Genomic DNA, 15,238 nt, shown 5'->3' with positions numbered 1-15,238 from the left:
TACCTGCTTTTTGAGCAATCCTTCTCGGCGAACACCTCTCGACGAAGCACTTCTTAACGAAACACATCTCGACAAAACACTCCTCGGCGAAGCAATCCTCGACGAAACGAACTCTTCTCGACGGATCATCTGGCGCCTACTGCATCTGTTCTTTTTGTACATGCTTTCTCCAACGCGCGTTGACATCTTTCACGCGAATCCACGATCGTGACATCTCAGATCACAACAACACTACTTGTTGAAAGCCTTACTACATCACCCCTTCCACGACTTCGTCGACACCATGTGTTATCATCGATACACCTCACATGTTTGTGGTCACAAGAGTGCCTCCATCGGCAGATGCAATGTTGACATATTAGCTACCGCAGTGCCATTCTGTGATCGGTACCACATCCAGAAGACTGCCTCATTCGAGCTGTGTGGCGGCGATTACTGCAAAGAGGATGAAGTCACTGCCGATTGGGCAGAGAATGGTGCGAGCTTGCTCATAGCATGCGAGGACGATCTTCTGGATCTCGAGAATCGCTTGGACCCTCTCAAGCGAAATCTTGAAGTTCTCGAGGATTATAAGAAAGCCTGGGGCACTTTGGCACCAGATGTCAGAAAGAGGGCTCTTAGTATGCACGAAGACTATGAGGCACTAAGACGAACTTTCGCTGACAAGGGGGCCCGGCGTCAACGCATTCTGGACGGTATCAGCCAGACAAAGGAAAAGCAACAAGCTGCGATTGATCGTACTGCCACGATGATCAAGCAAGCCCGGGCTATCTATGCAGCAAAGATGCGTAGAGTGCAGCAATTCGTCAACACACAGACACAGCAGTCTCCCTTGTTGGCCTCGCCACAAGCCAACTCGAAATCCAAGGAGGCCTTTGTGAGAGGCATGCTCAAGCGTGCGGACTCGGGCATCTGGGAACATGGTGACAACTCTGCCACTCCTTGCCGACCTGCTACGAATGCCATCCCCTCGGCCCAACCGAGCGCAAGGAGATCAGAGCTCCTGGCCCAGGAGGTTGGTGGTCCTCCTTCTTTAGCCTCAGCGTTCTCCTTTACAGACCGAGTGACGATTGTCGATCCCAGTCCCTCACCACCTAAGAAGAGACGTGGGCGACCTCCAAAGGCCCCCAAAATCAAACACATCACACCTGGTCTCGAGGGGACCGGGGGGTCAGCCTTCTACAGTTCCGAAATTGACTACTTGGGTAGTCCTGCCACAAATGAGCAAGACTCAGCGCCTAAGCGCCGATCGGCAAGAGGCACGAATAAAAAGGAGCATCCTGCCCAAACCCAACCATCCTCGGGAACTCGCCGTAGCGGACGTGTCAAGCAGCGAGTCAGTTATGCTGAGTCACCTACCTCGTCACCTGAAAAATCTGCGAAAGACGAGTCTGAACTTCATGTGGAACCTGAATTCACAAGAGTCTCCAGAGCCGTAAGCAGCAAGAAGAACCCTCGAGAGAATAATGGGTATACTGGTCGTGAGGACGATGGAGAGGACAATATGAGCGTTGATGACGAATGGCAAGGCGAGGAAGGAGTGGCAGAGGACGATATGGACGCCGAGCCGACTCCTGCTCAAAATCCATGTTGGAAAAAAAAACGCACAGCAACATCTCCTCTCCGCAATCCACGTCTTGAGAAACGTCAAACTATGGCAGCCTTTGACGGATTTATCCACAAAAAATCTGATGAGCACGATAGATGGACTTCCGGTCATGGCAACGGGCAACAGCAGGTACGTGGAACCGACACCAGTTGGGCGTATATGGACCCCTCTGAAGCCCAATCGCTCTCCAAACCCGCTCCTCAGTGGCTCAAGAACCAGACCCCAGCTGCTTCGCTCGACTCATCCTCTAACAACATGGCTATGATCAATCGTGCCCAAGAAAGTGCAAGCAGAGGACATAACGGCCCCTTAACGCCTCACAGTAACATGGCAAATGGAAGAATGTCAAAGATCCTTCAACACAAAAGCCCAGCTGCAGCCGGATCTGGCCTCAGCTCCACGGGTGTTGGATCACAGTACCTCAATAACGCCCAAATCTCGCCCATGCGTCGCTCCGACATGATGAACGGCCTGGGTAGAGCAGACTTGGGACTCTCGATCGTGGATGTTGAAGATCACAATGACTACGATTTTGATGTTGGCGTCATGAGCAGAGCGGTCGCCGATCTTGATGCCCAGCAGAACTAGGTAATCTGCGCGGGATCATGACATTGTACGATAAGAAAGGAAAATCACGAAGCACCTCGATCGGTCTGGATGGGTCAGTGAAGCGAGACTCGTCGAGAACGTGTGGAGAGGAAGTGTACTTTTATCAGCGAGGAATGAAAAAAGAGGAGTGAGAAAAGACCATGGCATTGATGTAGTATTCCTGGTATTTAGCTTAGGATAAACATTATTTGCCCATGATCTTGAGATATCGCCTGGAACTGAGGCCAACATTGTGATCTCAACTTAGGTTGTTGGTGAGGGGACCACCCTGGCTGGATATCGAGAGTACCATATCTTGATGTGAAGATGAGCTATGGACGAACTGTAAAGATAGAGTCGCTGAGTAGGCCATGCGGAAATTGCGCACATCTTGTCAGGTGCCTTTGAGTTGTGCTCTTGCGACACAATGCTGACAGTGTCTGATGTCAACGAATCTCTGCTCATAGCACACACAGTAGATTGATAGTGTTTCCAGAAGATGCGTCTATGCATTTTCGTAGGATCTTGCGATCGAGAGAAGGACATTCGTAATGCCTAGTTTCTACGCATAGCTCTCTTCTTCCTGCGCTCAAACTCTCTACCGATATCACCGCCAGCACCACCTCTACCGCCATCATCATCATTCTTTCTCTTTCTACTCCTCTCCAACGCACCACCCACGCCACCGGCACCAGTCCTCTCACCCTTCTTGGTCAACCTATCAATTCGTCCAATACCCTGACCCAACAAATCCCACTCTTCACCACCAAAGCCACCACGCTTGTTTCCGTTTTGCTTTGCCTTTTCCTTTTTGCCCAATGCAGGTAGACGCACCAGATTACTTTCTTCGTATGCGGTACGTTCGGCTTCTGCTTTGCGTTCACGGGCAGACTTGTCACGGCGGCCGCCTGCAGTGATGGTGCTTCCGATGGAGGGTTGGGCTGTAGGGGCACCGCTGAGTTCGTCGGCGACGAATTCGTCGATTGTGTTGCTGCGCATGGCTTTGCGGTCGCCCTTTTCGCGGCGAGGCGAAGGCGGTGCGGGCATGGTCGTTGCGTTTATGCGAGGGGGTCTGTAGATGCCGTCGGTGGAGGCGTCTTGGTGTCTGGAGGATGCTGCGGTGTCGTTTGCTTCCGAAGGGCGGGTAAGGGCGCTGGGATTGGGACGGAAGGCGAGACCATCGTCAGAGTCCGCTTCAGAGGCCGAATCTGAGGCGTCTTCGTCCGAGGAGTTTTCGTCGTCTTCAGCGTCGGCTTTGCTATTGGCGGCGGATTGTTTGGCGACGGCGGCTTTTTGAACGACTCCACGGGCTTCGTCTTCGGCGGCGCGGACGACCTTGTCGATTTGGTACTTGAGTCTGTCTTCCAGTGGGCGCACACCCTTCTCGAGGAAGACGCGGTGCTTGACCAGATCTCTCACGAGTTGGTTGTCAAAGTCGGCAGCGACATTCTTTCCATCTTTGGCGCTACGAATGACGGCCAGGTTGCGCAGAGCCAGAGTTTGCAGATATGAGAGGAACAGCTCGTTCTTTGCGTCCAGAAGGGTGATGCCGTTTGCCGGAGGGAGAATCGAATCGGTTGTGGGCAGCGCGGGAATGGCTGATTCCAGAGAGCTGGTGAGACCAGGCAATATTGAAACTAGGCTTGTATCCATGGTTGCCGTCGAAATTGTGAAATTATGGTGAACAATTGCAGTGCTTTCGACTTTTGAGAAATTCCTAAAGCTGCGGCAACCAGCGACTTTTTCGCCGAAAGTCCGCCCTGTTTGGCTTGTTTGACATGAATCACATGAAAGCAGGGTCCACTACTCTGGCGCTTTCCCTCTTCAACATTGCATGCCTTTCTCCTTCATTCAGAATTCGATTTTTCATTGGCAAAGTATAGGGGTATCATAATATACTACCTGATGAGAAAAGTTCAAGAAAAACAAGCTCTCTTGCCTCTCCGTGGCCGTGTCCACGGCTCATCTCCCGAACGTTACTGATTCAAACGCATCAAGGGCATTCATCGCTGTCGTAGGATTTCTTCCAAAAGGTTTCAGTATAGGCCATTGTCGGTTACGGGGGATATGGAGTTGAAGAGGAAAAGGCTTTGCGCACCTGTGAGGAACTCCTCGCTGTGCCGTTGTTAGCCTGCTGCCAGGTAGGGGTCAGGAAACGAAGCAAACTTACAAAGAAAGGGTAATGTATCCATCACGGTCGTCATCGTATTTCTTAAAGACATCCGTCATGCGCTTCAAGCTGATGCACGCTTGCACGAAGAGATCAAAGCTGAGTGTCTTCTCGCGTCCACCGCTATACGCATCATCACCCCTGCCGCGGGTTGTCCTGGCGAAGGTATTGAACAGCAGTTGGACGAACTGGGGACTTAGACGGTAGCCAAATGCGACAAGAGCATCGGCAAACTCTTGGAAGCTGATGTTACCTGAGCGGTCCACGTCAAAGCGATCAAACAGATTGCGCCAGGCAGCCAGGAAACCCCACAGACCGCAGAACTCGTCAAAGTTGATGGTGCCGCTGCGATCCGTGTCAAACATGCGGATCATCATGCGCACAGTGTGGGCATCAAAGGCCGTGTAGTCACCGTTGACCAGGGCGCTGCGCAAAGAGGACTCGCTCAGCTGGCCATTGCGATCCTTGTCTACGGCAACAAACAGTGGCCATAGTGCCTCACGACTGTTAGGGTCAGGGTTCTGAGGAGGCGCAACGGTAGGTGGACGTTGGGCTTGAGGGATTGGAGGGCGATTGTGGTAGCCTGACGGTCGAGGGCCTTGGCCGTAGTTGGACGGCGGTGGGGGTGAAGCGAACGAGTCGCGAGGCGGAGGGGCGCTGCCTGGGGCGGCGTTTGGTGGAGGGCCGTATCCGCTGCCGTATCGTTGCGGTTGCTGCTGTTGCTGCTGAGGTGGTGGGTAGTTGTCGTAGCGCTGCGGCGCGGAACCCATGGCGGGAGACTGATGGCCAGGCGGGCGCGAGTACGACTGAGACTGTTGGGGCGGTGGTGGTTGTGGTTTGTTGTGGTAACTGGCGGACGAGGACTGTCTTTGAGGATGTTGCGACAGCATGGCCGCTGCCTGCTCGGGTTCGGCGTGTCTAGGATAGCAATCAGCCGTGCCGGGAATGCGCTGCTTGGGAATGGGCGCTTTCATACGCTGGGAGGGCGTCTGGATTGCCCGAATATCCTCGATTGTATGCCATGGTGGTGTTGGTCGTGGTGAATCGAGTAAAGATGAAGTAAGAGAGTCGGACGTCATGCGCATCAAGTAATCGTCCGCCATGGCTGAGCCAAGGGTGCTCAAGTCCGAATCCCATTATTACCCTGCCCCACCTATGACCGAAGAGTATACGCCATGACTCGTCCACTCATTATTCTGCCGTATTCACCTCCGTATTGCACATGTCTAAATCATGTTCAGAACCTAGTCTGTGCTGGTACGCGTATTAATTCGTTTCCTACAAGTACTAAATGCTGTGTTATAAGTCCTGTCACTACCTGATGATGCGCCCATATCTCGGGAATATGCTCTCTGCAAATTCTCCTGCTCAGACATCCTACCCATAACTTGCTGTACTCGTAACTATTTTGGGCCTCTTTCTCGACTGAAATCATTAAACAACAATCCCTCTATTCTTTCGCCCTCTTTCCACCGCCTCCTGCTTCTTCTTCGGCCTTTCTTTTCTTCTCATCTTCTTCCCTGAATCCTGGCCCACTCAACACAACCGGCGTTTGGAAGTTTAGTGGACTCGGCATCATATTATTATCCCGTCCGAACCAGGCATCAGGCCAGAACGACGAAGGGCTGGGTAAAAGATGGTTTCCATCCATGACTCGACTTGGTAATGCTGATAGAGGCGTTTCTATATGGTCTCTTTCACGATTCAGCTGCGAGTTTGTACTGATTGGCGGGGCCGGTCGTGCGAATGGATTGGGTGGGCCAGATGCACCGGCCGAGAGAACAGCATTTGTGGATGGCGAAGGAGGTGGAAGGACTACCCCTTGACCCACGCGCAATGGCGTTGCCGTCGCTGTACCACCATCCTTAGGCGAGGAATCTGCTGTCGCACTGCCCGCATCTGACTGCTCACTCGGGATCTGCACCTTCAATCGTGGGCGTTTGGCTTCGGCAGCCGCTCCGCCTGGTCTTATAGGTCCAGGTATTGATGAGAATGACGCTGTGCGTTGTGGAGGTCCTGGAGGAGGTGCTTGCATGGTAGGGTTTGACGTGGCTTGTGCTTGTGGTGCTGATGTCGCCGCTGGCTCGGGCGGTTCTAAAGGTAATTCCTCCATTCGTTGGCGTGGCGCCGAAGACACATCGACCGAGTGTGAGCGTGGACCTTCTGTTTTAATGACTGGTTCTCTGTAGTTGGAAGCGCTTCCACCCCAATGCTGAGCGAGAAGCGAGCGACTGTCGTCAATGGGTGTGAATATGCTATGCGATCTAGCATGGGCTGGTAGAGGTCTTGGTTGAGGCATCGGAGGGCTTTGGAAGGCATTCTGGTTGGGTTGAGGAGAAGGTTGTGCACTATGTGATTGATTTTGTGGATAGTGTTGCTGCGGTTGGCCCATGTGTTGCTGCGCACCTGGATGAACCTGGCTCATGAAGTGTGGAGGAACGGACGATTGTCTTCTCTGTTCTTGCATATAAGCCTGCTGAGCAGCGACTTGCATTTGTTGTTGAGTAGGCGGAGGATAGGCGGCGTAGTATTGCGGAGGATGGACGTTGAAGCCTTGTGGGGTGGGTCGCTGCATGATGGCATTCGGAGGTGGAGGGTGGTACGGAGGATTGGGAGAATATGCGTATGTAGGCTGGGGAGGAGGTCCTTGCGACGGAGTGCCCATGTGTTGTTGCTGAGGCACTAGGTTGGAGCTTGTACGGCGGAAGTGGGAGACGCGAGAGGAAGGACGAGAGCCATTGGGCGGCTGCGGAGTGGCCATGCGCTGTGGAAATGCGGGCATAGCGCCATTGGGAATTGGCGGCGATGCAGAAGGCGTGACGTTCCTCATGTGCTGGAGACCGGGCTGGTGCTGGAGGGGATGCTGGATCATGGATGCATCTGGTGGTGAGTGCGACTCGTGCTGTTCGACAGGCTCCTCGTCACCTTCTTCGTCATCGTCACCGGCGACACCCTTGCCCTGGAAGTCGGCTGGTCCTTTGTGTTCGTGTGCACCGCCATACTAAGTCAGGTCAGCGCTCTGTCGCAAGTTTGATGGCAAGTGGGAGGTCGGCGCGTACATATTGAAAGCGGGTAACGGTCTCGTGGATGTCGCCAGACGAGAACTCGTAGAGCTTCTTGTTGGTACCGAAGATGATGACAGCGACGTCGACGGAACAGAGTACGCTCAGCTCGTAAGCCTTCTTGAACAAGCCGCCTTTACGCTTCAAGAAGGTGCTGCCACAAAAAAGCCGTTAGCATTGACGGGATTAAAATAGAAGAGAGGCGGTCATCCATACACGGAGCGATTTCTATCGTCCTTGATGGGACGGATCTCAATCTTTCTGCGACCCATGGTGGAGTCGAGATGGGCCTTGCGCGCGTCGAGAGCGTGGATAGCGAAAAGGGAAAAGGTACAAGAGCGCAGTTTCAACTTTCATGCGACAGGGTGTTTCCAGGACGCGCAAGAAATGGATGGCTGTCTGACGCCTTGGCTGGCTTTTGGCTCTCGTATGCTGGTAGCGTCTCGTTGCCGCCTGCTGGACATGCAATGTATGCAATGTATGCAGTGTATGCAGTGTATGCAGTGTATGTCGTGTATGCAGGTCGTGTCGTCTTTGCTGGAGCTCCCTCGTAACGCTGCGCAGAGCAAGCTGCGAGTCAACGCGTGATAAGAGTGGTGTCCTGCGTCAGATCAAATGCGAAAAAGGCAGAACCGTCAGCTTGAGCCATGCGGGCGGGATGCTCCTATTATTGGAACCCAGCAAAGCGAAACGTCTGGGTCCGTTCATCGTTGATCCTTCCTTTGGCATGAAACGAGCCTCGTGGCACGACCTGGCCAACCCTTTTGTCAAATACCTGCCATCTACCGCCCCCAATTCGGCCATGCTCATGCTATCCAGAATGCGGCTTGCCGGCTCTGTGTTGCCCTTAGCGCTTGGTGTGCTGTCAGAACTGACCGCGCTTTGCTGCAACATGTGCAAGGGCGGGACGTCCACTACTCAAGCTCAATAATGTCGGTCTGCTCTTGCTGTCTGTCAACCTTTGCCTGCACATTCCGTACATGAGCCCTGTCGACGTTTCCACCCAGACACGTCGGACATCAAACACATAACGACCAGCTCCGAAACTCTATGTTGGGCGTTTCTACTTGTCCGACCATGTCCAAGAAGGGCTGGCGGTCCTTCTGTCAGCCAATGTATCCACGACAGCACAGTATTCCTCGATTCAAAAGAAGTGAAGTCAAATTCCTACATCACCATAACGCGGCTATGCTACCTATCTAGGACTGCTGAGGGTCATGGCCCCAGTTTTTCAGAGACTTAGCACTCTTGCTTTCCGGGTCCTGCTTTGCCTTTCCTTCTTGAGCCAGATGGCGCTTGTTGTACGCCACAACTTTGCGCATGTGGCTGATATCCTCTTCGTCGTACTTGCTGGGCTCTTTGTTTGGGTTCTTCTCCAAGATCTCGATGATCTTACGGCCGCTACAAGGTATAAGCACACATCCTATTGGAGAACAAATCCTGGTCTTCATCAATCTGTACTGACCTCTCGTGGCCGACGGTCTCACCCGAGCCATCGTCCTTGGACCAACCTGCACCAGCAGATTCCTCATCACCAAGCCACTCCTTCAACTGATCTGGGCTCATGTTGACGAGCTCATTGAACTCCCTAGATTCATCTCAGCCCTCTACGTGCACATGGCCAAGTTGGTGTTGGCAAGCTAAACATGGTGTGTACTCACTTGATGACTGTGTCGTTGTCTTTGACCTGGGGATACAGTCAGCATTGCCTCTTCTCCACATCGCGTTACAGATCTTCACGTGAGATCATTGGTGCTGGCGTGTCTGTAGGCAAAACACAAGTACCCATACAGTGAGAAGGGTCGTACCATTTTGATAGCAATTACCGAGTTTCGATCAATCGATTGGTCCTTATGTCGGTTGAGAATGGAGCTGTGTTGTACGTTGGAACTTTACTGTCTGAAGATGATATAGATGAAATGGAGGCATTATTGAACGGACACAATGCTATTTGATGCAATTGTGGTAGCTTGAGTCTAGCAGCGTCATTAAACCATAATGTCATGACGTAGCCATGGAAAAGATGATGCTGCATCACATTCGCATGCCAACTGACAACGAAGCTCGAAAGTCCACTGCTACTGATGTTTGTTTGTATAGAAATGATACTCGATTATGCAACCAATGGCTAAGATGGCTTGTGCCCTACAGCAATATAGGGGATAGCACCTTGCAATCTGCAGAACGAGCAGAAGCGCATTGGCATTTCACGTGCTTGCACTGCTTGGTCATTGCTCAAGACTAGGTTGCGGGAAGGCGTTAGAGATGGATAAGCAGTTTTGTTTAGCTCACCCTTGGTCGCAAGAGTTTAATTGCTATAAAGAAAGTGTCTCAGAAACACTTGTCTTGCGGCGCGCGAGTCGCGGACTCGCGGCTGGGAGCGCATCCAGGGACCAGGGGCGTCCGATTACGACGAGGGTCGCAGAAGCAGGTGTGCTGTATTGATCGCCAATGATGTGCTGGCAGCTTTTATAGCGTCCGGTCACAGGGCAGACATTACCGCTGGCGACATGGCGGGATGTCAGGGAACAGGGACATCAATCAGTCGGTGATGCACGATGTTATCGGATAGAACAAGATGGAGGGGGAAGACAACCAACAAGGTGGTTTCGGCTAGCAGGCCGCGGGAATCAACTACTGTGTGTTGCTGCAGGTAACTGCTGGGCTGCAGAGTGAATTGTAGCCATTCATTAGGCCAGCTCGCCCATGTCCATGATTTCCCCACTCTCCTTCTTCGACTCGAGTTTGGCAGTTCATACAGTTTCAGCCCGGGTGGCTTTCGCGGAAAACAGGATCGACCGCCGGCAGGACGCGCCTGGGTATATTGGAATACAAGGTTTCACTCATTTAATAATTTACTCAAAGGTACTGCCCTGTCCCATGATTCAATGCCAGCGCACCTTGTCTCTCTCCTTTCTCTCTTCTCTCTCTCTTTCTCCTCTCTGTCGAAACAACCATTGCGCAGAAGCGCAACCTCTTTGCTTGGAAACACATGGACTGACACCTTCAATTGCTCTTCCAGCTACCTCGAATCCAACAACACATGCCCATACTTTATCCATCGCATATCCACCTGTTATTATCTTTGACCGATAAGCCCACATCTTGTGGCCCTCGCCGCCATGGCTTTCCTTTCAAAGGTCTTCAAGAGCAAGGATGCAAAGGCAGGCGCAAAACACAAAGTGGAACAAGTCGATAGCAGCCAAGGCCACATGCCTCTGGCGAAGCCTAGATTCGTGTCGACATGGAACAGCACGGTGATCGATCCAGAAGATGTCGAGGAACTCATACAAGTGTGCACTCTGATTCTCAAATCCAGAGGTATGCAGCTCCCATGGCGTCATGGACCGCAATTGCTGATTAGACGTTTGTAGCCGAGGCTTTGGATACGCCATTCCTCCTCTTGCCATTCAGACCGGACACCAATACCGTGGCCGCAAAGACATTCATCAACAACTTCTTCAAGGGCAATCGCGATGGCACGAGAAATTATAATGGCTCGAGCCTTCGCAGAGAGCTTGTCCTTACCGACCCAGCCGTGAGTTTGCTCGGTCTTGCAGCCGCGATATTGGCTAATGCAAAATCCAGATTCTATGCAGCGTTCTCAAATGGTGCTGGGCTCGTATACCGGGAGGTGTCGTAAGCTGGCCGGTTTATCACGGCTTCACTCTAGGCGAACGTGGTTTGTATGACCCGCCTGAGGAAATGTTGCGAATACTGACCACGGCCATAGATTCGAACATGGCCAGAAATGCCTTCCACACCTTCATTCCTTTAGGCGTCGACTCGGACGCTCGAAAAACCATCATTTACAGTTTCTTTGACCTCTTGACCGCGATCGCTGCTCATGGCAAGACCAACGGATTTGGTGGCATGCAACTCTCTCGCATGGCCGGCTGGTGGGCGTTCGAGCAACCACACAACCCAAAAGGCTTTGAAGTCGCCTATCGAACATGGCTGATGTAAACATGTTCCTCTTTTTATCCCCCAGTCCTCTGCTAACTATTGATAGGTCTGCAGATGCGTCTAGTCATCTCTTCTTCGGCTACCTCCGGTCACTAAACCCAGAAGCTCTAGATGGATTCACAGGAATCAATGGCCTACCACGATCCATACAAGCATTATTGGCTCAAACAGAGTACCCTCCCGAATTACCCGCGTTAATGCAAAAGCAGACGCCAAAAGTTGTTATGCTTGTTGATGTTGTATCTCCTGGACCATTCGCTCTACTCCGCAGAGCCAGCAACTTTGAGTATCGGGACGAGGATCTACAGATGTTCTCCGAATACTCGGATCCGTCAGAAGCCTTGACTGAAGAATGTAGACGTGTACTTCAGTGTATTACTGCAGCGAACCAGTCAATCGCCGTGCGATCTCAAAGTAACATGAGCATTGGTCTAGACAGTCTCAAGCACAAACCGGACGAGTCTTGGTCGCACTTTCAGGACTTCGGGTTCTCATCGATTGAAGACGACGGAATCTCACCAAGCCTGGAGCCAAGATCATCAGGACTGAGGTCCACGCCTCGTTCTCGTGCCAATGACGGCGGACGTCCGACAACGCCTTCATGGGCCGATTTCCTGAACTCAGGATTCATCGATGAAGGCACTAATGTGAAGCCAACGCCCATACGAGCACTGATGCCCCCCGAGAAGATGTTACCTCCTATCAATAGCGGACCTCCAAAATCCTCCAATGGTTATCAAGAAGAGGATGTCAATCCTGGTGAACTAGCTAGTATCACAAAGTTCGACCTCGATGACTGCTTTTGGTGGGTCTGGATGATGAGTCTCGCCACCGAAGAAACTGCTGCGAGAAAGGCTGCCTTTGGCCGATGTGCGCTTGTCGAGACTGGTATACTTCAAGGCCGTTGGATCTTGCTAGAAGAACAGATCCAGAGTGCTGCCCCTGAACCTGAAGAGGGTGCCTACATTGCCGAGAAAAAATCACGCTTTGGCTTCAGCCGGAGAGGCAAACAAAGTCGCAGAAAGTCCGCCACTCTACCATTGAAGGGACACGACAGCCCTATGTCGCAGCAAAGAGATATATCGACAACGCCAAACCAATCCAGCATGTCACCCGACCAGCAAGCAAGAATTAGGGCTGCGGCTGCTACTCTTGTCCGGCAGCACGTAAAGGCTGATGGGACGCCAAACGGTCAGCGACGTGGACGGCATGATGATGCTTCCTCGATGAAGACCAACAGTGTCATGACCTTGGGCCTCACGAGCGAAGCGGCACCGGCCATGAAGTGGGCTCATAGTTTCGACAAGGAAGCGACGCGTAAGCAATATCTGGGCGATAACTTCGCTGGTAAAGGGGAGCCAGTGGAACTACATGTTCCTGACAATGCTTCTGTCGACGCTGCCGCACTCACAGAAGCACAAGGGTCCAACAAACCATTACCAGCTCCTCGTGCGCGAACCCGCTCGCCTTCCGTCGTTGAGCGCCAGGCCCCAAAGACTCCGGATCAGCCAAACGCAAGCACGGAAACTATTCCCGCTCCGCAGACTTCCACTAACAACGCCGAACCTCAATCGCTGAGTGCTTCCATTATCTCGGAAAAGCCAGTGATACACGATGCTACAGAAATGCCCACAATGCCGTCTATTGCGTCCAAGGTCACTCAAGTAGGAAGAAAGCCGGTCCCTGATCGTACTAACAATGTCCACAATCACCCGGCATTCAGACCTTCTGCGGAGACACAAAGACCTGCCAACACAGAGCTCACCGGTGTGAAAGCTGCAAGACAGGCTTGGGAGGCCAAAGCAAACAAGTTCAGTCCCGAAATCATGGCTCATGAGAACAAGCGTCCCAATGGCTTCAAGAGGATGTTTAGTAGAGGTCACAGAAACGACGATGGTAAGCGCGACTTTACCGGTCAGCAGCCATCGGCTTCGATGACCAGCTTGGCTCCACCTTCAGAGACGAGCCTCGGAAGAAAGCTCTCGCTACTTCGCAAGAAGTCTAACACGCCAACTTCTCCAACTCAGCCCGCGGCACCAATCACCGAACCACTATTCCCTCGTCGTGCCGTGGCAGACAGTCTAGTAGCGCCACCCTCAGAGCAAAGTCCTCCGGCAGTCAGCTCCTTAGAGCCCACTTTCTCGCAACAACATATGGAAGTAGATGACAACTTGGTCTCACCTATGCACTCGGAACATATGAGCAATGCCGACGAAGGATTTCAAAGATTTGATCAGGGACCACTCTCAGACGCCCCGGCCTGGACACCTCGAGAGTCTGTTGATTCACACTTGACACAAGAAGAGGCCCACAAAGCAGACCTGGAAGCTGGACACCTGAACGCGCCTGGTGCGTTCCCCGAAACACCTATGGAGACACCCATGTCTGAGAACGGCAATGGTCAATTGGGATCCGACTCGGTCTATGAAACTGCTCAGCCAGTCGCGAACGGCTATGACCGATGGGCCCAAATCAGAAAGAATGCCGCCGAACGGGTCGAACGAGGGCCGAGAGTGAGTGAGGACCAGATTTCTCGCCGCCCATCTCATATTACTACCAACACGGAGGATGAAGGAGATACCAGTGGTGAAGAGACAATAGACGACCGCGTGGCTCGAATTAAAGCTCGTGTTGCCCATCTTACCGGTAATCTCGAGCAGGGCCCTACAAGCAACCCTCGTCCCTAGGATCCCTGATTTCTCCAATCACTTTTCCTTCCTGGCTGTCACGACCCACCGTCAGATTGTGGCAGACGTCTGACACGAACCATATTCTAATGCCATCGATGAACACAATACCCTCAATACGACTACGGAACTTTCTTCATGACGAAAGCACCTTGGGTCCCCAACCTCAAGGCTTTTCTTTTTGTCTTTCTCCTCCTCTTTCCTTCTAGTTTTGCTCCTGCTCGCGATACCAATCTGCACTTTCTCCATATCTTGTCTTTCTTCCCTTCTTTTCTGTTCTCAAAGGGGTCAAATTCTGTACATGTTGCTACGTATCCTCCAAGATTCGATCAAGCGTTGCAAGGACGGCGAGATATAATTGTAAACTAGCGGGATCAGCATTGAATGAGAAAACTGCCTCTACTGCAGATCTTAATTGATTCATGCGTGAACTATGGAGTGACGCTTATTTATACCAACCCCACTTTTGGTGGAAGGTGGGGTGGGTGTGAGTGGGGTAGATCCTGCTTCATGATCATGTCATCACAGCCAGAAGTACTTGTCTGGCTGAAACATTACGACTATTGATACGCTCATCAACGCATAAGATCCAAACACTATATCAACCATGCTTGAAGGCGCAGACTTATTGCTATGTCCGACCTGTGGTACACAGTTCGACACACCTGCAGACAATCCACCTTCCGGTCACTGCAGAATATGTGATGTAAGCAGTTCCATGGACACTATATGCCCATACCAATTTTCAAGAAGAATTCGAACTCACACATGTTCTTGTCAGGATCCGAGACAATATATCCCTGCCACTGGACAAGCATGGACGAGTTTGAAGGCTGAAGCTGGAAAACACGAGACCAAGTGGAAGCAAGATGAGCATGACAAGCGTATTTGGTCCATCTGGGCTGAGCCAAAGGTATCTATATTGTTTTTACAGAGAGACAGGAGAAAATTGCACGTATGTTTTGTCGACGAACCGCGACTAACACCTCTTCAGCTCGGTATAGGACAACGCGCCCTCCTCCTCCAAACACCTCACGGCAACGTCCTCTGGGATTGTATAGCCTACCTCGATCAACAACTCATAGATTTTGTAAGGCCTCTCCCTCTCTCTCTCTCTCTCTCTCTCTCTCTCTCTCTCTCTCTCTCTCTCTCTCTC

General features: G+C 52.0%; 7 protein-coding genes across 7 annotated transcripts; 3 read left to right on the top strand and 4 right to left on the bottom strand.

Moving 5' to 3' along the window:
* Positions 1–283: 283 nt before the first annotated feature.
* Positions 284–2,197, top strand: AUEXF2481DRAFT_82904 (uncharacterized protein; the record flags this gene model as incomplete). The annotated part of the gene is made up of 1 exon (XM_013484738.1): positions 284–2,197. The coding sequence occupies one exon, from the start codon at positions 284–286 to the stop codon at positions 2,195–2,197; it is 1,914 nt and encodes a 637-aa protein (XP_013340192.1).
* A 555-nt stretch (positions 2,198–2,752) lies between these two features.
* AUEXF2481DRAFT_8298 (uncharacterized protein) lies at positions 2,753–3,850 on the bottom strand (the record flags this gene model as incomplete). The annotated part of the gene is made up of 1 exon (XM_013484657.1): positions 2,753–3,850. One exon carries the CDS (start codon positions 3,848–3,850, stop codon positions 2,753–2,755), a length of 1,098 nt encoding a protein of 365 aa, XP_013340111.1.
* A 519-nt stretch (positions 3,851–4,369) lies between these two features.
* AUEXF2481DRAFT_58697 (uncharacterized protein) lies at positions 4,370–4,978 on the bottom strand (the record flags this gene model as incomplete). The annotated part of the gene is made up of 1 exon (XM_013484719.1): positions 4,370–4,978. A coding segment is annotated over one exon (609 nt), but the record flags the coding sequence as incomplete, so codon positions are not given.
* Positions 4,979–5,641: 663 nt separating this feature from the next.
* On the bottom strand, positions 5,642–8,089 carry AUEXF2481DRAFT_43803 (uncharacterized protein). Its single transcript, XM_013484692.1, has 3 exons — positions 7,646–8,089; positions 7,427–7,583; positions 5,642–7,368 (listed from the first exon to the last, which is right to left on the bottom strand). The coding sequence occupies exons 1-3, from the start codon at positions 7,699–7,701 to the stop codon at positions 5,818–5,820; spliced, it is 1,764 nt and encodes a 587-aa protein (XP_013340146.1). The 5' UTR covers positions 7,702–8,089; the 3' UTR covers positions 5,642–5,817.
* A 169-nt stretch (positions 8,090–8,258) lies between these two features.
* On the bottom strand, positions 8,259–9,312 carry AUEXF2481DRAFT_43800 (uncharacterized protein). Its single transcript, XM_013484691.1, has 2 exons — positions 8,895–9,312; positions 8,259–8,830 (listed from the first exon to the last, which is right to left on the bottom strand). Exons 1-2 carry the CDS (start codon positions 8,993–8,995, stop codon positions 8,629–8,631), a joined length of 303 nt encoding a protein of 100 aa, XP_013340145.1. The 5' UTR covers positions 8,996–9,312; the 3' UTR covers positions 8,259–8,628.
* Positions 9,313–10,551: 1,239 nt separating this feature from the next.
* On the top strand, positions 10,552–14,082 carry AUEXF2481DRAFT_8294 (uncharacterized protein; the record flags this gene model as incomplete). Its single annotated transcript, XM_013484656.1, has 5 exons — positions 10,552–10,750; positions 10,804–10,967; positions 11,018–11,111; positions 11,163–11,391; positions 11,442–14,082. 5 exons carry the CDS (start codon positions 10,552–10,554, stop codon positions 14,080–14,082), a joined length of 3,327 nt encoding a protein of 1,108 aa, XP_013340110.1.
* A 607-nt stretch (positions 14,083–14,689) lies between these two features.
* Positions 14,690–15,172, top strand: AUEXF2481DRAFT_32806 (uncharacterized protein; the record flags this gene model as incomplete). The annotated part of the gene is made up of 4 exons (XM_013484678.1): positions 14,690–14,788; positions 14,864–14,995; positions 15,017–15,037; positions 15,077–15,172. Coding segments are annotated over 4 exons (348 nt in total), but the record flags the coding sequence as incomplete, so codon positions are not given.
* Positions 15,173–15,238: the final 66 nt, after the last annotated feature.

The sequence above is a fragment of the Aureobasidium subglaciale genome (genome assembly GCF_000721755.1).
Source record: "Aureobasidium subglaciale EXF-2481 unplaced genomic scaffold scaffold_27, whole genome shotgun sequence".
NCBI classification, from domain to species: Eukaryota; Fungi; Ascomycota; class Dothideomycetes; order Dothideales; family Saccotheciaceae; genus Aureobasidium; species Aureobasidium subglaciale.
The sequence above is the reverse complement of the archived record's forward strand: the minus strand, read 5'-3'. Positions and strand labels throughout refer to the sequence as shown.

Bases quoted from the DNA above. Each gene is read 5' to 3' on its own strand.
- AUEXF2481DRAFT_43803 (XM_013484692.1), bottom strand. From the start codon at position 7,701: ATGGGTCGCAGAAAGATTGAGATCCGTCCCATCAAGGACGATAGAAAT. The intron at 7,584-7,645 runs GTATGGATGACC...TTTTTGTGGCAG, and splicing joins GACGATAGAAATCGCTCCGT to CACCTTCTTGAAGCGTAAAG. The intron at 7,369-7,426 runs GTACGCGCCGAC...GACCTGACTTAG, and splicing joins CCGTTACCCGCTTTCAATAT to TATGGCGGTGCACACGAACA.
- AUEXF2481DRAFT_43800 (XM_013484691.1), bottom strand. From the start codon at position 8,995: ATGAGCCCAGATCAGTTGAAGGAGTGGCTTGGTGATGAGGAATCTGCT. The intron at 8,831-8,894 runs GTCAGTACAGAT...TATACCTTGTAG, and splicing joins GAGACCGTCGGCCACGAGAG to CGGCCGTAAGATCATCGAGA.